Below are 20,583 nucleotides of genomic sequence, written 5' to 3'. Positions count from 1 at the left end.
GGGGCCGCCTTCTAGTCCTTCCAGGGCCTTGGCATTGGTCGGTAAACGAACTTGTTGACGGCTTCGACAAACTCCTCATGTAATTTGTCCAGCGGAGCTTGCTTCTCTGGCCACTTCCACCTGTATGTAGCTGCATCAAGTGATTGGGATTCTTCATATCTCCTGAGGTCATTGATCGTCTCTTTGGTTAACTTGAAAGCCACCTCACTCTGTGAGACCTTGTCAACATGCATGACGTATGCCTCGATGTGGATCGTCCCAAGCGTGTTCTCCAACATCACCGAGCACCATGCCCAGATTGCACTCTCTGATGACAGTTTCTCAGTTAGGTAACTGGCTCGCTGTGTGAGATTATTCAAAAATAGCCTAGCCAGATTCACTCGCTTAAAAGTCTGTACCAACCAGTGCACATTGTCTTCCAGCACCACTGTGGGCGGCGCTCATGGCTTAAAGGCGGCGGCAGACGAGGGTAATATGGCAGTCGGCTGCAGTTTTTATCTGAAGTCAAATGGGTATTCTGCGTTAAATAAATGCCGGGATTTAAGTAACATAGACTGATATGCAACGCACGATGGACACCTCGTTTTGGGAAGGAACTGATTGGGGTGACGGCCAATTTCTTGCCAGCAATGAGTTTTCTCGAATATTCTTGTATGAAGTTCTACACGCTTCTATTTAACCACTATTAGAATGCTCGACGCTAGAACGTTCTAACTACTATAAGACTCCCATTGGCGTGTTAATCCCTAACATACAAGACCAAAACCCTTCCCATAGCAGCCCTTCTTTCTACAATCAGCGTTGCCCAGCCACGAGCTGTACTCCCTATAGGGCGTTTAGATAGGCTCAGTGTACGAGAACGAGGGTTCTCCTACGAGCGTAGCACAGAGTAGTCTTAATGACCTAGAAAAACTCCTTTCTAGTCCCAGTCTTACGCTTGTACTGTTCTTTGAATATTCTACTCTCTGAACAGCCGGCCATCCCGAGCCCCAGCATTACCGTATGTAATTTTCTCGCATCCTTCCATACTCAGCGCAGCCAAGCATAGTCTGAGGAGGGGATTACCCTGACCCAATCTCTCTTCAAGCCTGGCAATCTCCCGGTCTAGCTCGTGCTCTAGGCTCCTTAGGCACCTTAGAGTCTCGTCGAAGCCGCCAGACGCCTCAATGCACTTTATCAGATGCTCCTTGACCTCCCGGGACAGTGGTTTAGCCTCAGCGGCCGCGCTGGTTGGGCGCTGTCTGAAGACGGCAAGGATGTGGCCGCACCGCTCGGGATGCCTCTCAAAGCCGCAAACGACGGGGAAGGAGAACTTGCCCTCGTCCAGGTCCTCGGCGAAGCCCTTCTGGGCAGCGTAGGCACTGAGGTTCAGGTAGTCGTCGCGGATCTGGAAGAAGCGTCCCAGCAGCTGCATCAGCCTCTCTAGGTCCTCGACGACCGCGCCGCCCCAGCATGGGCTCTCAGCCACCATCAGTCGCACCAGCATGACGAACATGCCGCCCGTCTTGTGATCCACCATCTTCACATATTCGCGCTTGCCTGGGCACTGTAGGTTGTGCTTCCAGTACAGGTCCCAGCTTTGGCCCAAGAAGAGTGTCTCGAGACCCTCTAGCAGCGCCGCCAGTGCCGCCGGACTGAGCGCCGAGCGCACCACCGCCGTCGCTTTCACAAACATGAAGGTCGCGCTGTTGATAGACTGCGCCGCCCCGAAGACGACATGGGTGGCGGGAAGTCCGCGCCGCAGAGGCGAGTTGTCCTCGATGTCGTCCAGGATCAGCGACGCGTTGTGCAACATATCGATGGCCGAGATAATGTGTGCTAAGGCTCCCGGAGGCACCTTTAACCAGGCATTCAGGGCTTCGATGAGCTGGGTCCTCGTGCCCTTGGAGGGCATGCTAGAGACGTGTGTAACAGGCGCAGCCACGGCCAAGTCGTTGAGTTCTTCCTTCGGATACTGACAGACAGGATGCGTCTCATTGGGGGCACCGTTGTTAAGACACTTCGGAGTTTTCAATATCGTGTCGTTGTTATCAGTACTCGGCTCGTCGCTCTTGGTGCCATTAGACGTGCCATTGGTAAGACGCTTCGGCGTTTCCAATGGCGTGCCGTTGTTATTAGTACTTGGCTCGTCGCTCTTGGTGCCATTGGGAGTGCCATTGGGGGTGCCATTGGTCATCCATGCATTTTGCCTGGTACAAGCCGAGAGCCAATAGTGATTACCGGAGATCGAAAGACCGATATACTCGATCCAACGTTTCAAATCCAAGGTCATGTCTGGGTGTGAACTGAGCAGATCGTCGCGGAGCCGGCAATACTTAGCCTCAGCTTCCAAGATCATCCTTTTGACTTCTGCCTTGGCATCTGTACTCGAAAGTCCCTTGGTCCGGGACACCATCTCGACAAGGTTGACGATGCGTTTCGCCTTTCCGGTCTCAAGCTCCCAGACTTCGCGTTCATAGCTGAAGTAGTCATTCGCCCAACAAAGAGCTTCCTCGGCGGCGGCAATTATGGGTTGTACTAAAGCATGTTGTTCCTCCGAGAGGTGAAGGTTTGTGGCGAACAGAACCATTGGCCAGAAAACACTGCCATAGTACACGGGTTAGTTGTACTGTCAAAATGCTAACAGAACGGCGCAGAGTTTGCCTACCTCATACCGCCATTTGACATTCGTACACGCCAATAGTCTTCCAGTGTCTGTGGCACTTCGCTGGTGGCGTTCTCGGCAATATCCAGCCAGAGAACACGAAAAGCATCAAGCATGTCCGTGCCAAGCTTGCGATCTGTTTTGATACACTCAAGAACACACTCGGATAAGAGCATCTTGAATTTCAATTGCGGTGACTCTGGGTCCCAATTGCGGTTGTCCTGAGGGTCCAAAGCAGGCCTCAGACATTCATGCGCCGTCATGGCATCTTGGACGCTGAGCTCCTCATTCACATCTATGCAACCAGCCAAGTCAGCCACATGCCTACCAGCTGATATGCATGACCCCATTCAGTGAACTCACCGTCGTGAATCAGACCAAGGTCCAGTAGATAAGAAACAGTACCAAGCCTTTCGGGGATGGCCTCAGGGTAGAGGAACGAATTCCAATTCCCCACCGGGGAAACGCAGAAGTGGGTTCTCTTCTCTCTGCCGTCACGAACGTGCTTGGCCCAGTCTGCAGTGAACTTGACAGTTGCCCCGTCGGCAATGTCATTACGGGGATGAATGCGGATAGGTAAGGACGTGAAGCAGCCTGTTCGCTGCGCCTCCTCTGTTGGAATGAGCCTCGACAAATAAGTCAGTTCATCCATAATGGCTGGGAAGGTCAGGTGTTGAAAGTGCCCTTGGATTAGACAAATCCAATGATACACGACAACAAGAAACGTGTGGTGGAGAATGCGTTTTTCCCTTTATCGCCTACTATATATAGGAATTGTGGAATGTTACATAGACCACCAGTCCAGTTATTTTGGCAGGCATATTAATATATACATATGGTCAATACCTCTCTCCTTTTCTCAACAATAAAACTTGGTACTTTATCGAAAGTTTATCGAAAATACTACGATGACATGCCGAGATAACATGCCGAGGTAAAATAGAAATCGAAATAAAGTAAAAAAGAAACATTGAACCTTATCCTAAATGGGTTTAGTAGGAAAGATGCGGGGTAAAGTCTATCATTGCTTGACCCGGGCCCGCCGTAGATAGAGACCCTCTTGGTCAAGCAATGACTCACTTCACTCCCTATCTTTGACCATCTGATATGGACCGCCCTGTGAGAATCGACGTAACTGAGGAGCCTAGGTTCAATACACGCCCTCAGAGACTCACACCGCGTGAAGAAGCCGCCTTCGACAAGTGGTTTACAGAAGCGCTGGCAAAAAACTGGATCAGCAACTCGAGCTCTCGGCATTCCAGTGGGTTACTCTTAGTCCGTAAAAAGAACGGTTATGACCGAGGTTAATCTCCCTGAGACAATAGTCTAGACTGAAGTGGGTTTACACTAACAGCAAGTAACAGGCGTTCTGAGCAGAAGGTTTTGCTTGTCGTTCAATGGTTACCATAAAGCTTGATGCCTCTTAAAGGCATAGTGTAATCAGAAACTTAAGTTACGACGTTAAACGCCATTTGAGCTGTGAGCCTATAAGTTGGATTTTGTAACCCCGCTCGATTTCTTAGCGTAAACTATAACTATATCTAAAGGTATTCTGTAAGCGAGTTGTTCACCCCCAAAACACCGTACTAAATGGGATAAATTACAACCTGGTATCTCAACAATGGTGGTCTATAGGGACTTTGCCTTCTAGCACAATGCTTTTTGGTGATATCTAGGCACTTCAGGGAATTTAGAGAATGTTTGTAACATAGTGGATAAGATATATATGATGCTAGCTCATAGTAGCGTAATTTTCGATACCGTAACAATGTAGGTTTTAGATTCCGTCAAAATTGATATATAGTGCTGAAAAGCCTTATCAACGGCAAATAATAAAATAAAATAAAAAATGGTTGTTGAGATATCAGTGTAGAATATATCGTATTTCGTATGGTGTTTTGGGGTACACCACTCGCTTACAGAATACGTTATACGTTTCTGTCCGGTGTATTTCAACATCCTGCAAAAAGTATAACAATTTATCTGCTCATGGCTAAATGGCCAACTCTTGAGCCATGGTTTATTCTAGTCCACGGGGAGTCAAATAAACTTTCAACGGGCCCTTCTCCCGCATGAGGAAGATTTTCTGGTCAATCCAACTTCTGCTCTCATCCGAAATTCGGAGGTCAAAGTTCCATAGCAGTCGAGCAAATACAGTGCGTATCACTGCAGTAGCCAAACTTTGGGTAGGGTCAGCAAGTAAGAACAAGGTCTAATACAATTCAATCAGTGTGGCAAAGCTAATACGTACGCTCTGCCGAAACAGGCTCTGGGCCCGACTAGGAACGGCTGCAAGGCATGAAGATTGTCGCTCGCGTACTGGGGATCGCCCAGGAAGCGCTCGGGGTGGAAATTGAACGGATCCCGAAAGAGGCTGTCTTGGTGGTATAGCGCCCATTGGTTGATAGTAACGGTAGTCTAGAACATTTGTCAATCAAGGAGTTCCATCGAATACGCTTTGCGCTATGGCTGCGGATTCTCATTACATCTTCAGGCACATAGTGTCCACAAATCAGCGCTCCTTCCCGTGGAGTCACCCTCGGCATTCCAACCGAGATAGGGGGGTAGAGCCGTAGTGTCTCGTTCATGCAAGCCTGCAGAAAGTTCAGGCGGCAAACAGACGAAAAGGTAATTTCGCATTCGTCTTTAAAAGTGGATCGGACCTCCAGGGTTGCTTTTTCCAGAGCATTCGCATTCGTCAAGAGGTAGTATGTTAATCCGGAGAGCGCCGTCGCCGTGGTCTCTGCCCCAGCACGGACTAGGATGATAGCGTTGGCCTGGAGTTCCTCCATCGATAGTCCCTGTAGGAAATGTATTAGCTGATTACGACGGCATAATTATCTAGATACACTCACCAAGTCGTCCTTTCGCTTAATTAGGTTCCCGATTAGATCGGAGCGCTCCTCCTTGCTGTCATCCATAAGCTTCAGCAATTTCGTCCTCGGCAATTCAGTGTGTTCCCTGGACCGCTTCCGAGCCGACTTCCCCACCAAGAAGAACAGAAGCTTTTTCAGTCTAGGAAAGTAGTTCAGCAGCCGTAGGAACCTTCCGGCACGGCTCAGCTGGAAGGTATCCCTAACCCAAGGATGATAGTCGGACATCTCAAGGCAGCCGAAAGCCTCACCTAACGCTAGGTCGCTATGGATGTCAAAGGTAGTGAAATCGTACCATGAAACTATATCCACGGGTGTCGCACCTCCGCCGCACCTCTCGTGCAGTCGCCGTACCAGCAAGTCGACACAAGACATAATGGTGGGCTCCTGGTCCCGCCGGCTCCTCTCGCTGAAACCAGGCTGGAGCGCGCGCCGGACGATATTGCCTTTCTGGAGGTCAACAGAGGCAAGGTGTTTCTCGGGGACAGAATAAAAGCGAGTATCTCTTCCCAAGTTCTGCTTTTGGCTGTAGATGTCGTCCCAGGCCGCGGCGTTGGCAAAGGATAGCTCGTGAGGCGCCACCCTCACCACCTCGCCATAGCGCCTGTGCAGGTCCAGGATATCGTCCGAAAGGGTGCCGGCCATCTCCTTGCACAGGTAGGGGAATACCGAGGCCCGCATATGGATCGGACCGGGGAAGTTGCGGAGCGGATGGACGCACAGGTTGTAAACAACTCTGGTCACCGCAAACAGCACCATCTAACTTGCTTGATCAGCGGGGGTCTCATCGAAAAAAAAAAAAAAAAACAAAAGGCAAAAAAACATCACGGCTGTCAGCATAGTATGGAGAGGATATCGTACAATGCCAAAGAACGCCGCAAAGGCACTGCCTAGGCTGGAGATGATTATGGCCATATGTCACGGCGGGGAGGTAGGTATGTAGACGGTAATATAATATGTGATCAACACACAGTAAGCTAAGTACAGACAGAGCAGTAGGGCAGGCTCAACAACAGGACGTAGCTCAAAGAGCTACAAATTAGGGGCAGACAAGATCCTGATGATATCTTCATATAAGGACAGTTAATCGACGTCTGGAAGCCAGCATAGCTCCCTGACATAAGAGGTGCTTTTATTCTTCTTTTATGTGGGGTTACAGTCTGCCTATACCCTATGGTATTGGTGGAATGCTTACAAGCCTAATCTAAGATATCCTATCCTAGCACGGCATATGTCATTTAAAGAAGGCAAGCGAAAGCGAGATAGGCCCCCTGAAAGTGTGAATACTTACTGGTATATGGGGATCCACCCGGGTGGACTAGTTAGAGTTCTCGAATTTCCGAGCCGTGTGTGCGGGGAAGATGGAGAAATAAGGTTTTGACTCAAGCCACCACCCAAACTTCTGTGATTAGTTAAGACTTCTTAATCTAGCGATAAGCGAAAGACAAATTCAAACCTCGGGATTCGCCCCCTTATCCCCACTTCTTATTTGGTTTGCCACGTGGCGCGGTGGTGGCGGTGGTGGAGCGTTCACAGATAATCCAACCTGGCGGAATATCGGGGAACTTGAAGTTTATTGTTATCAAGGTTTAGCCACAGCCCTAACTGTAGCACCCAGGAACCCATGAGGTCTGTTACGTATCACTAAATGAAGCTCTGATTTAGGAACTTGGGCCGTTTAAGTTCATCCTGCTTACTTCGTACCATTCGATGCCTTATCTTTAGGCTAGTGACCATTGAAGACCACATGACTCCCACAGTTTGACCAATGAGAGCCACCATAGTAAGTTAAAACATTTTCCAAAAAAACCCCTCTGCACCCAATCCATGGATATCGAAAGCAACCACTGCCATTTGAGCCAATAGCGAAAATACCGCACACTCGCCTGATCTCTTTTCGATGTTCCTCTCCTTAATCTAGGAGACTTTACTGGCTGGACATTTCTCAAATTGGAGGGTTCTAACTTTCCAGTTGTTGCAGAATTGAGGCAGCATCGTGTCTACGCCGGGCTGCATCCACGATCCCACCGTCAGGCAAATGGAGATACGGCTGAGAACTCATGCGAGCATGGATGACGAAGTTCACTAGCGAGGGTGGCGGCATCGGGGCCGGATAAACTGGGTGGTTTGGTCTTTACAAAAGGCTTTACGCAGTCCGCCATACAAGAGATGTGCTAAGAGGGCTCATACTCTGCTGAACCATCGAAACTAACTTGGACAACACTTGTACATTTTCCTAGAATGATCACTCAACCCCTTTTCTTGCTTCAATGGCTACAGCCGGCAACCGTGGCGGGTGTCGTAAGTTGTCTTGCTACCCATGATTATGGAACTGGGCCCTTGATTAACAATACCTCACAGATTAGTGTACTAGCACTTGTGTATATATCGTACTGTTGCTTCCTTCACCCACTTGCCCGTATTCCTGGGCCAGTGCTTGCGAAGTTCTCACCCGTATGCTGCTGAACAACTCTCTTTTCCTTAAACACTTCAACTGACTGGTAAAGTTATGGATAATGGGCTCTCTCTACCGGGGAAGTTACAACTCAGATCTACAGAAATTACACGCCAGATACGGTGAGATATCAATAAACTCTAATTCTGTTGTTTCGTTAAGGCTGACGACTGGATGCTCAGGAACGGTTGTGCGTATAGCGCCAAATGAGCTCTCATTTTCCACCCTCGAAGCCCAGAATCAGATCTACTCAAAGCAGGAAGAAGGCGGCTTTTCGAAAAAAGCTACCTTCATAGACTTCCTCACTGGCCTTCTGTTTGCGGATCCCTCGCCCACACTGCTCACAGTTTCCGATCTTGATATGCATAAGAAGCTCCGTCGGACCGTGGAACAAGCCTTCACCCCTAGTAGTCTCGCTGAGCAAGAACAAATCCAGAAGTCACACGTTGACAAAGCCATCCATCAGCTTGAAGAACATGCAGATCACGGAGACGAAGTCGATCTTCGAGCCCAGTTGGAGACGATACTGTGGGGAATCCTCGCAGATGTGACGTTCGGTGAGCCCCTGACAATGGGGAAGAAATGTATGGCGCAAATCATGTTAGTTACCTCAAGATGGAATATACTGATGTATTCACTGTGCAGCGACGTGGGAATTTCTTAAGACCGTGGGAAAGGCGTCTATGCCCATGGTAGAATTCCTCCTTTGGTCAAGCACCTTCCCTGGAGTAGCTCTGGTTTTACACGTTATCTTCTGGATTCTGCCTTACCAGATTACTCCCTTCTCTAAGATTCTTCCTGCTGACAAGTTCAAAGAGTACGTCTGAGGTTTTGTATAACCCGTATACATAGTTCCTTGCTAATTCTTTTCTCCAGGTGCTTAGAACGACAGAATGCTAACACGCGCAAGACATTCATACAGGCCATGACGGCCACTGAAAAACACGGTTTCTCTCTCGATAGTGACGCTATGGTTTTCAATATCATAGTCCTATTGTAAGCATATTTCATCTCTTCCCGCTAGTGCACCGGAATTGATAGATAATAACTAACGCCTGTTCTGCGCGGCAGATTCACTGGCTACCAGTCATCGAGCATTGCGGTGGTGGCCCTGTTTTATAACATCCTTCGCAATCCGGGTATATACGATAAAGTGTGTGAAGAAGTCAGGGCGAGTTTCCACAACGAGTCTGACATCTCAAACGAACGCCTACTGCAGCTGCCCTTGCTCAATGGCTGCATTCGCGAGGCGTTGCGTCTCCTGCCCCCGGCCAACGGCAAAACCGCCCAGCGGACCGCCCCGGAGTGCACCATAGCCGAAACTTACGTTCCGAAGGGCACGATTGTATCCGCCGATATTTATAGTATCCACCGGTCATCCCGGTACTTTAGGGAGCCTGATTCGTTCCAGCCCGAGAGGTGGGTATCCCACGGCAAGGATACATTATTCGAAAGCGACAACCGCCGGGCCTATCGGCCGTTCTTGATAGGACCCAGGGCATGTGTTGGAAAGAACTCAGCCCTGCAGAGTTTGCGTCTTATTACGGCAAAGTTGCTCTGGAAGCTTGATTTCGAAATGGTAAACAAGGACTTTGTCTGGGAGAGAGATGCTGTCAGCAGCTTGATCTATACCGACTATCCCCTGATAGTTCGAACGAAGAGGGCTGGCTAGGCGGCGGGCAGCGACGGCACCTTCAGCGTTGCTCATATTGATGATCGTAACCTACTGCGCGAGAAGATTCGAAAACGGCTACGTCGCGTGTGCCCCATAATTTCCACTCTTTAGCAACCAATCAAATGAGGAGCGACTCGGGCCGGGAACGACATCACTCCAGCTAAGGATACATCGACCGCCCCCCCTTGCCCGCTCCAAAGGGGGCGTCGACATTACTAATCAACCCTTTTCCGCATACATCTGTGCGCGCTCTCAAAGGCTTCAAAGGCTTCAACCACCTCTTATTCAACCACAATTGCCTTTAAATAGCCTATAAAATCAATCACCTAAATGATACTGACCATTTTGGGCCTTTGGCTGAGTTCCAGCCAGCGGTCTTCGAGACCGCTTTGGAAAACCGCCAGTCCTCCCTCAACTTCCTTAAAATAGACCAGGACTCAAAAGTTGACCAAAAGTCAAGTGCAATTCTCCAGTCAGCGACAATTTAGATGAGAATATTTGACTGGGACATATCGACGAACCGTGCCTAGTGTAGGAGGGTGGGTCTATAGGACATTCAGCGGCACGAGACATGATGCTTCTAAGCAGGTCTCATGTCCCGGGTTATCAAAGCCTTCGTACTATACAAGTTTTCTTTCTGGCGGAGCGACCTCGATCGGCAGGGAGGCACGGATTAGACAAAGTTATTTAAGGGCATGGAGGTACACAGCTGCAGCTATACCACAGGATTATGCTATGTTGGCCAGCCACATTCAATTGCTTTAGAAGTTAAAACGGCCAATGTTCAGTCCTAATGTGCTTCAGCCGCAAAAAGGATAAGAAACCAAGTGAAGGTCTATTCATAGAGACTGTCTAAGGATAAGGATAACTTTTGAGGCCATACTAATCATGTGTTGCCTTTCCATGAAATTTCTAGTTTGTTTTGTTTGCATCCAAATAGTGTGGGGAGGTCTCTAAAGGCTCAGGCCATTTCCGGTTTTAATTCCAAAATTAGGGCAGTCTACCTCGCAACGACTGCCATAACCAGGATCTTCCCGAGGCACTCTCATATCTCAGAGGGATCACGGACAATGTTTTGCCTATTTGGGTCTAGTGCTACTCTTAGCGAGAGTGAGAGATACGCTAACCAATGGCAACCAGTTCTTCAGCTCATATAATGTCTGCGTGGATGAGCGCTGCTCATCGGGCGATGCAAGACAATGAAGGCGTCATTTGAAGTCCCGTTCTACGCAACTGACTTTCCTAGCCCTCTACCGACCGGTACCGAAATCAAGAATGAATGAACAATCAATCTTCCTTTGAATTACAACACGCACAACCTGATTTCGATTGGGAGCAATAACGGAATTGCCATGTGAATACCTCTCCGTGGGTCAGTGACCCTCCCGCAGCTGCTCCTCACCGAGCTACTACGGCACCGTAACATTTACTTGCCCAGGAATACCAGATTAGCTACGTTCATGATTGACATGAAAAGCCAAATCAAGACGGCGAGGATCGCTGTGTACCACGAGTTGGTCATCTTGACACGTTGGCGCTCGAGCTCGGCTCCCTCTCCAATTACCTGGTCCACCTCACTCTCGTCGTCCCTGCCCGCCATGCGCCAGCGCGCTCTGCCGGGGTGGACCGTCATATATTTATCGCGACAGGTAAAGTAGATGAGCGGTGCGGTAACAAACGGCAGTATGATACTCAGCGCCACTTGCGACCCATTAAGTGCTGTATTGAGCCCCGAGCGACCCACGGCTCCCGCGATGATGATGCTTGGTGTGATGCTGATGCTGCGGGTCACGAGGCGGCGCAGCCACGGCTTGATCTTCCAGTTCAGTGAACCCTCGCTAACCATCTGGCCGGCGATGGTGCAGACGATTCCTGCCGAGACTCCCGATAGCAGCAATGCCAGAGCGAATATGATACCTGCCGTGGGCGAGATAGACTTGGAGAGCAGATCGTGAATACCAAAGATGTCGGCGTCGAGGGCATCTGGGTTATTGTAAAGCGAGGCACCGGCAACGATGAGAATGGCGGAGCTAACAAAGAGGGCGAATGTGAAGAGCGAAATGGCCAGCTCGAGAATCGAGACCGTGAGCGAGTGCTTAATTGCGCCCAAGGACGGGACATAGTAGCCTTTGTCGATTCCATCATCTAGAACCGAATACCCCGATGTAAGCTGACGAGGCAAGAGCCTACTTCGCTCATCATATTCGCGTAGGCGGGGTTGAACAATGCCGGACCCTAGGTAAAGACTGTGAGGCATGACTGTTGCGCCGAGAATTCCGCAGGCCTGGTAAATACTGGGAAAGCATTAGAGCGAGTATGAAGGCGATGGAGGAATTTAGAACTCACGCTTCCGATTCGATAAGAGATTTTGACGGAAGATAACCCTTGAAGACTTCACCGGGGGTGGTGACACGGATCAGAGACATCTGGATGCAAAAGCAAAAGACTACGGCAAGAACCAAGGAAATGATAAACATTTCGAAGTACCGGAGGCCCTTCATCGAACCTTCTGGGCGGTAGAAGAGCAGGATTACCATTACGTCGATGATGGAAATGGCGCATCCCGCGACCAGCGGTACCTGGGGGATTAGAAGATTTAATGCAATAGCAAATCCAATCACCTGGCCAGTCAGCACTTGTCGACGCACAAGATACGTAACGGGGAGTGAATCAGGGGCCTACCTCTGCTATATCCGTGGCAATGATGGCAGCCTCGGCAAAGGCGTATAGGATGTAGTTGAGCCATCGCGGGAGAAACGCGCGACAGGCCTCGGCGAGGTTCAAGCCACTGACGGTGCCGAGCTTGATTGCCAGGCTCTGGAGAAAAATGGCAAATAGGTTGGAGAGGAGGACAATGAACAATAGGCGGAAGCGGTATGAGGCTCCTGCGGCGATGTCGGTCGAGTAATTGCCTGGATCAACTGGGTGCACGCATGTAAGTTAGGTGAAGGGGAAGGCTGCGGGATGACAGCGTCCTGAACATACTGTAGGCAACCGAAATCATAAAGCCTGGCCCGATGAAGGAGCCAAAGGTAGCGAGCATCTTCCTGACGCGCTGGGGCAGCGCGACGCGGGCGGCGTCAGCACCAGCCGAAGCTGGCGTACAACCCGGGGGGGGCGGTTGCAGGTATTTACAGACCGCCCTTAGGGGACTGGCCACGATCAATTGACCGCTGAGGCAGCCGGTAGCTGGCCTCGCCGTGACCGTCGTTTTCGGTAGGAGCATCGCTGGCTATTTGCCTCGGGACGTTCGAGGCTGCGTTTGGCAGTGTCTGCGAGTCGCTTTCTCGCACGGTCCGACTGTTGACGAGGCCGTTGAAGTCCTCGTTGGTGGTCAGGTCGTTGGAGTTTGGATTGGGGCTCTGGTTGTAGCCGTCACCCTGGAGGGGCTCGTCGGTGTGAGATGTCTTGTTTATTCCGTTGGCAACTCCTGAGGACGATGACTTGTTGGTCTATGATTGAACAGAAACCGGTGTCTTGCACGAATGTTGTTGGAGACACGCAGATAAGATTTGTGGCTGCAGCCGTACAGACCACAGGAAAACAGGCAGCCGAATGGAGAGGCACCAGGGGTGGGTGTGTCCTCTCACAGCGGCTGGGAGTGAAGCAAGTTGACTTTTTGTCCTCGGCCGTTCCGTCCAATGCCTGCTGGCCCACCACCAGGCACGCGGCGTACCTCGGGCAGCGAGATTGTTCGATTCGTTGTGTCACGGCTGATCTTTCCACGAGGTTCCAGCCCCAAAAAGGCTTCGAGAAAGCTTGTCAACTTTGCATTAGGAAAAGGCAAGGTCCGCTGCTGACGTTTCATCACCACTCTCGCTCTGCTTTGGAGGACTCTGACAAGGCTGACAAGTTCAAGCAGAGCCCGCGCCTAAGTACGTTATCACCTCCAAGTTTCTCCGTATTTATGATCCTGAGAAAGTGGAACGGAGGAGATATCTGGGATGAGCAGGAATACAACCATATAACAAAACGGAATGCCCCGAACCTCTGCTAACAACCGCATTCTTCCCCAAACAGCGCTCAAGCTTAGCGACGTCTCTAAGCGTGGCAAGAAGAAGACCAGACTGCTGTGGGCTTTTATTATCTTCCCGTATCTCTCATGCGCTAGACGATGAGAACGCCAAAAGATCGTGCTCATCTCCCGAGACAGATCATTCTCCTCACGACGGAGAATCTCAACCCTCGTGACCAATTATCACTCTTACGCGCCGTTCCTGACCTCGCCCAAGTCTTGACGTTCCGACACACTTCTGTTCAGGATGAAGAAGGAAATACAATCTTGCACCTTCTCGCGGTAGAAGCTGAGGACAGACTGAAAGAGCTGCTATTAGCAAAAAATAGTACTCAGGTGGATCCGAAGAACAAGAACGGTCAAACGCCACTGTCTCTCGCAGCTCTGTATGGACGTGAAGCGGTGGTGAAGCTGCTTCTGGAGCGAGACGATGTGAAGGCGGACTCGAAGAACAAGAATGGTCAGACACCACTCTCTCTCGCAGCTCTGTATGGGCGTGGAGCGGTGGTGAAGCTGCTTCTGGAGCGAGACGATGTGAAGGCGGACTCGAAGAACAAGAATGGTCAAACGCCACTTTTTCACGCAGCTGAGCGTGGACATAAGGAAGTGGCGAAGCTGCTACTGGAGCGAGACGATGTGGAGGCGGACTCGAAGGATAGGTACGGTCGGACACCGCTGTCGTGTGCTGCTTTGAATGGATATGAAGCGGTGGTGAAGCTGCTTCTGGAGCAAGATGATGTGGAGGCAGACTCGAAAGATAATGATGGCCGGACACCACTATCATTTTCGGCTGGGGGTGGACATGAAGCGGTGGTGAAGCTACTGGTTGAGGGAGATGATGTGGAGGCAGACTCGAAGGATAAGTACGGTCGGACACCACTGTCTTATGCGGCTGGGTCACTGCCTTTTGCAGCTGAGTATGGACTTGAAGCGGTGGTAAAGCTACTGGTTGAGCGAGATGATGTGGAGGTGGACTCGATGGACAATAATGGTCGGACACCACTATTATGGGCAGCTCGGTATGGAAATGAAGCGATGGTGGAGCTTCTCAGCTCCCTGTCATAAATACCCAGCAGAAATCCAAGCAAATATGCGAGAGGATGATCAGGCCCCAGAATAACAGGAGATGATACCTGGCGTAACGTTCCAAGTGAGAAGCGATGTAGGCTCATCGCTTAGTGGAGAGACGCAACCACTCTGAGAATATTGCTAATCTGCTGAGGTCTCTTACCCTTATACCGCGTTCGAGGCAATATTGACATCCACAATGCTCCTAGGAGCCGGTGCTGATAAGGCTGACTCGCGAAAAGATAAATGTGAATATGCATTCAAAGGCTGACATGACCGCTTCAGCCCACAAAATTTAAAGGTCATAATTGTCCTTGTCTTGTGGTCGATTCTCTCAAGTTTTCTTTCCCCTACAAGATCTTGTCATTACAATATCCATTAGGAGGAACCAAGCAATCATGGATTACAAGCTGCCACGGATGTCAAACAGGGCCCTTACCCCAGACACAGAAGTTCAAAACGGACATATATGGCAAGCTGGTATCATCCTTCTAGATCACCTTTCCCGAGGAATCAATTAGCTAACAAGCATGTTTCATGGAGGCAAAGAATCGGGTGAAAACTTCCGTCTGGTCGTCGGCCAATTCATCCACGGAGATCGCGGCAACGCAAACCAGGTTTCGTAACCGTCCGTTGACCGGTCCCTGTCTGAATCTGTAGCTACGACTGTAGCTACCTCTATTGCTACCTTTCTTGCTAGCTCAAGAGACTTTAAACCGCCTGAAAGCTGCATGAAGGCAGGAAACCAAGATCTACCCTCACTGGAAGGGAAAAAGAGAGCAGCCGAATCCTCAACCCTCTTACGAAAACTGGCGACGCAAGAGATGCAGCAAAAGAGACTTCCAAGAGTTACAGCAATCAGTACGGCGATGATAAACGATACGATTCAATACCTACAAGCGGTATCGGACCACATCTCAGCTTCCGACACCATTTTCTCCAGGGAACGGGCCAAGATGCACCTCGCCGCGCAATTGCTACTGAGCAGGTACGAAGATATCATCGCGAGGGATAGAATACAGATACACGGTGCGTTGGATTATTTTTCTTCACAGGCTGAACCAGAAGAAAAGTGCCCGAGGTGTGTTGCTGCGATGAGGAGCGGTTATATGATTGAGAAGCCCCTTGTTCTTCTTAGCTACTGTAAGAACAAACGGTTAAGGACAAACGGTTAGGAACTGAGTAAGGAGCGATAAGCGGCAGATTGCCCAACAACACTGAAAATTCTCGAACATACTGCTTCGGCCTTGAGTGGCACTCCGCCTTATCCTCAGCTTATTTTTCATTTATCTGGATATATTGAACAAGAGTACAAATAAATACCTCCATTACAAAGACAACCTCCAGACGGTCCTTTAGTTTCATGGCCTTTCCGAAGATGTGTTCACTAACAATGAATATACTAGGTGAGGATGAAATATTAGACAGATGAGCTGTGGGCAAAATGCCGTTCGCTGGTCTGCGGCAGGTCCCCGCATCCGAGCAAGAGAGAGAAGAAGGCTCCAGATTTATTTAATAAGGGAATTCTAAAACTTATAGATCTTTTAACGTCAATTACCTCTTCCACGAGATGGAAGTGCGGATCGAAAGAAGATACAAGGTATCAAGCCAATGATAAGGTGTACATGGGCCATGTTATGGAATCAAAAGAGTAACCAATCGCACGTCCTAACTCAACTTTACTGAGATTACTGTGAGAACCAAATTCCTTCTTGTCAATACCCCAATGGAGGGCCGAATCTTGTCTTGTAGCAGCCCTGACAATTTCTAGACCCTATAGCTACGTCATTGGGTCGATTTCCTCTTTCCGTTTTATATGTGGTGGGAATCGCTAGTTGGGACTTCTTCGTTTATTCAGTACACAGGCCTTGCGAGCAATCCATGGGCTAGAATATTTGCTGGCCGGAGAAGCGCTACTTCCTGATTCGTTCCTGGGAGCAATTATGTCTTCTCTGTCTTATCGATTAACTCTTAGAAGATACCGTCGTCACCCCTCAATTAGTTTCAGTAGCTTTCTAAACCCAAAGCTCCTGGACTCCTGGGAGCAGCTATCTTACTGTAAGCCAGCAGAAGTCCCAAGAACTTAGTTCTATTGGCTCTCTGTGACAACAAGGCATCAATGTAATTGTATCCACGCGAGGAATCCCTTCTTGTTTGGTGGCCAAGGGCTATTACAGATCAATTGCAACGATGTAACTAAGTCTACGTAAGCTAAACAATATTGCTCGCAAAGGAGAAATTCAGTAAGTCATATTAAATATAAAGTAAGCAATATGGATACAGACGACCAGGGAAATAATACGGGCCCTTAATGCCCTTAATCTCGTGTCACACAAATTCCATATCCTCCCTTTTACACGTGTCAAAGAAGCTTGTTCGAATCCAATTGCCCAGTTGTGGCTCAATACTGCGCCAGACGCGGGATTCAGCACCCCGGTTCTGATCCCAGTCACCCTCTTCGAGAACCCCACCTGATTCCTTTGCTTGATCTAGGCACAGTTCGAATGCGGCCGGAGACGGAAAAATCGAAAACTCACATCCCTGTTGAGCAAGTGTGCGATGAAGTTCATCCGCCCGGATAAGGACTTTCTCAAGCCGGGCTAGCATAGCATCGTTCTCCTGCCCTGTCTCGCGCCTCCATAAGCTAATAGTGCGATCAGTCCAAAGTACAAGCATGATTTGTTTGCAGTGACGGAAATGAGTTTGCAAAAGAGTGATAATCGCGTCATATGCACCCCATGACACGTCGAGTTCTGAAGATGTTTCGCTGTTGCTGGCAGTTGGATAAAGGTGCGGAAGATTGCAGCTTATTATAGCAGAACTTGCACGAATTTGCTTTTCGGCGGATACAACATCCACACCGTTGACGTACCTAAATAGTATAATGTCAGATCAGATGAAATGCCTAGATCGATCTCCCGTGGAACTTGAAAGACTCACTTCAGTCGTAATCTATCTAAAGACCAGGATAACCGGTCATTTCCGGATAGAGTAGGGTGTAAAGCACACGTAATTTGTCTCGCAATATGTGCCGGAACATCATTTCCACTGCCTGTGGATTGGTCTACTAGAGCCATCCAGGACGAGTTGTTGTCGGAGTTCTGCCCTAAGCGTTGCACGTTTAGCTGGATGACCCCGGAATCGTACGGATACAAGCATTTTTTCATGTTTCTCGGATGTCGGAAATCATGCATGATGTAGGAAAGAAGAAGAGTTGAGCAAGATCAGGCAGCGGAAACCGTCGCCTCGCCCAAACTTTAAAAGTGCGGTCGCGCTGGCTTACCCGAGGCGGCAGTTTTACGGTCACCTACAGTGGTGTAACATTAGTATTTGACCTCCAGTACTTCGGGGCCGTGACCGCTTTTTAGACCGCCTACTTTACTAGTACGTCAACACTCGCGTTTTCAACGCGCCAGTATCTACGCTATAATTTTTACGCGTTTCTCACTCTGTCTCTCTATAATAATGCCTCCAATACGCGGAAAAAAAGGTCCAGAGCTTGACTGCCTTACCCGGGCTAAGATCTGCGAATTACATGCTACAAATGGCTGGGGTGCTACGACTATTAAGAAGCAGCGCTTTCCCGACATTCCACGCTCAACTATTCAATACACCCTTACCCAAGAGGTAAAGCGTCAAAAAAACAGCAAAGTCTTCCACGCTCAGGCCAACCGAGGAAGCTTACTGAAGAGGATCGTGACTATATCTACGATACTATACAAGAAAAGCCTTCAATTTTGATCAAGGATCTACTCGGAGAGGTTGATTTTAAGGTCCACCGTATGTCAATTTGGCGTCTAACCCACGAAATGGGCCTTCGAAAATGGAGAAAAATGCAGCGGCCGACCTTAACGCCTACACACGCTGAGAAACGTCTACGCTGGGCCCTTCAATATCAGCATTTTACGTCGGAGGATTGGGCCCGCGTCTATTGGTCTGACGAATGTACGGTTGAACGTGGTATTGGCCAGCGTCAAGAATGGACTTTTACGCGTCCGAAGGATCAGCTATTTCAGCATTCGAAAGAGGGCCATCAGGTTCAAATGGTTCCAGCGCGAGGGAAGCAAATTAAGCAGATGTTTTGGGCTGCTTTTTCCGGTCTTCCGCGTCGATCAGGCCTTATTCCACTATTCGGAGATCCCTTATCTCGGAGAGGTGGCGTTTCTTCGCGTACGATCGAAGAGCTTTATCGGCGCGTCTTACCTACGCTACTTAATAGCATTGATTCTAATGCTATTTTTCAGCAAGATAACGCGCCTGTTCACACGGCATATATCGTACGGGATGCTTTAAGTGAGCTTCAATGCGATATCATGGAATGGCCACCTTACTCGCCTGATTTAAACCCAATTGAGAACCTCTGGGCGCTACTCAAAGCCGAAATTCTTAAGCGTCATCCTGAGCTTATGCAGCTTCCTAATAACGTATCTACGCTAGAATTGCTACTAGAAGCTGCGCAGGAAGCATGGGAAAGTTTAGATATTGATCTATTTAAGCATCTATCGGAGACAATGCCTCACAGGGTAGCTGATGTCATTAAGTATAATGGGTGGCATACTAGCTATTAAATTGAATTCAATTTTGGAGGTTTCTGCTGGCAGTATTAAAAAAGTGGGTCCTGGCCCGAAGTACTCGAGGTCAAATACTAATGTTACACCACTGTAGATAACTTCAGTTTCATATTCTACCACTTACACCAGAAACACACTGGATGAAGTTGACTTTGAACATAAAGGAGTTGACTCGTTGATCTGACGTTCGAATAAGCCAATTTTCTGCGGCTGAACTTGACAGTGCATATTGTAGAAAATCAGACTATTCAGACGAACATCTGGTTGAGAATATACGACTCTGGTATCTTACGGAAACATGCTTGTTTGATGTATCGAAAATTATACAGTACTGCCAAGTATTGTGGCTTGTCTGTATCAAAACGGTGGCTGTGCAAGTCGGTTACAAGGGTCTGTAATTTTCTCTCAGAGAAATACGAGCAAGGTGTATCAATTCCGGGCCGAAGCAGCCATGATGAAGGTCGATAATTACCCAGATATATCAGCCAACAGGTAGGGCTGTTCCCGATATCAGTTTTTACCGATAATTCCGATACAAACCTGTACCGATATTATCGGCCGTTAATTATCGGTATAGGTTTTTAGTAGCCGATAAAAAAACCGATAACTTTGAGAAGTTGTTAGTAGTAGCCGATAATTTATCGGTTTTTTATCGGCTACTAAAAACCTGCGCCGATAATATCGGTAGACCTGTAAACTAGCCTAATTAGGCTTGTTTATAACTAGTTACTGCATGCATACATGTATATATATATATATATCATCCATGCATGTATTGCCTCTCTTGAATAGTCCAACAATCTTAGATTCTTAATCCTACTCTGCTCCTAGCTACTGCAATAACCAACTGTAACTAATCAATTAATAAATTCATTCAACGAACTAACCAAACTAAGCAATAAATTCAACTAGTTAACTAAACAATATCTTTCATCAGCATCAACATCCTCATAGTATCTGCCCCTAAACTATGCCTTCGAACTCCCAAAAGATCTCTCCCTCCACTAAATAATCTCTCAACTGATACCTCTGAAGCTGGGATCGCAAGAAATTCCCTTGCAGCCTCTGCCATTTGAGGGTATTCGCCCTTATGGGTACGCCACCAATTGCAGAGCCAGTCTGGATCCTCTGCACCTGTGATAGTAACCCGAGGACTATCAAAGTACTGATCAATATCAGAAACAAATTGATATTCCTGAGGCTGTAGCTTTTTCAGCATCCATAACCGCATTGTTTTGCGATTGAGAGAATCTTCCTGAGTCAAGTCTAGAATTGACTGTGG

General features: G+C 48.7%; 4 protein-coding genes across 4 annotated transcripts; 1 reads left to right on the top strand and 3 right to left on the bottom strand.

The window, feature by feature from the left end:
• Positions 1-11: 11 nt before the first annotated feature.
• Positions 12-444, bottom strand: N7446_010814 (uncharacterized protein; the record flags this gene model as incomplete). The annotated part of the gene is made up of 2 exons (XM_058519557.1): positions 12-341; positions 403-444. The coding sequence occupies 2 exons, from the start codon at positions 442-444 to the stop codon at positions 12-14; spliced, it is 372 nt and encodes a 123-aa protein (XP_058368395.1).
• A 514-nt stretch (positions 445-958) lies between these two features.
• N7446_010813 (bifunctional terpene synthase/polyprenyl synthetase family protein) lies at positions 959-3,296 on the bottom strand (the record flags this gene model as incomplete). Its single annotated transcript, XM_058519556.1, has 3 exons — positions 959-2,582; positions 2,648-2,939; positions 3,008-3,296. 3 exons carry the CDS (start codon positions 3,294-3,296, stop codon positions 959-961), a joined length of 2,205 nt encoding a protein of 734 aa, XP_058368394.1.
• A 1,368-nt stretch (positions 3,297-4,664) lies between these two features.
• On the bottom strand, positions 4,665-6,198 carry N7446_010812 (cytochrome P450; the record flags this gene model as incomplete). Its single annotated transcript, XM_058519555.1, has 4 exons — positions 4,665-4,824; positions 4,896-5,062; positions 5,131-5,445; positions 5,500-6,198. The coding sequence occupies 4 exons, from the start codon at positions 6,196-6,198 to the stop codon at positions 4,665-4,667; spliced, it is 1,341 nt and encodes a 446-aa protein (XP_058368393.1).
• Positions 6,199-7,710: 1,512 nt separating this feature from the next.
• On the top strand, positions 7,711-9,661 carry N7446_010811 (uncharacterized protein). Its single transcript, XM_058519554.1, has 7 exons — positions 7,711-7,818; positions 7,879-7,971; positions 8,025-8,094; positions 8,155-8,556; positions 8,618-8,789; positions 8,849-8,968; positions 9,044-9,661. The coding sequence occupies exons 1-7, from the start codon at positions 7,759-7,761 to the stop codon at positions 9,642-9,644; spliced, it is 1,518 nt and encodes a 505-aa protein (XP_058368392.1). The 5' UTR covers positions 7,711-7,758; the 3' UTR covers positions 9,645-9,661.
• Positions 9,662-20,583: the final 10,922 nt, after the last annotated feature.

This window comes from Penicillium canescens (genome assembly GCF_028828765.1).
Source record: "Penicillium canescens strain IBT 15451 chromosome Unknown utg000007l_segment0_segment0, whole genome shotgun sequence".
Classification (NCBI taxonomy): Eukaryota; Fungi; Ascomycota; class Eurotiomycetes; order Eurotiales; family Aspergillaceae; genus Penicillium; species Penicillium canescens.
This window is presented reverse-complemented; position numbering and strand designations above follow the sequence as displayed.

What these genes read in the sequence shown, in the direction of transcription:
- N7446_010811 (XM_058519554.1), top strand. Translation starts at nt 7,759, where the DNA reads ATGATCACTCAACCCCTTTTCTTGCTTCAATGGCTACAGCCGGCAACC. An exon ending in TGCTTGCGAAGTTCTCACCC is followed by an intron (nt 7,972 to 8,024) that starts GTATGCTGCTGA and finishes TGACTGGTAAAG; the next exon opens with TTATGGATAATGGGCTCTCT. An exon ending in TTCAATATCATAGTCCTATT is followed by an intron (nt 8,969 to 9,043) that starts GTAAGCATATTT and finishes TCTGCGCGGCAG; the next exon opens with ATTCACTGGCTACCAGTCAT.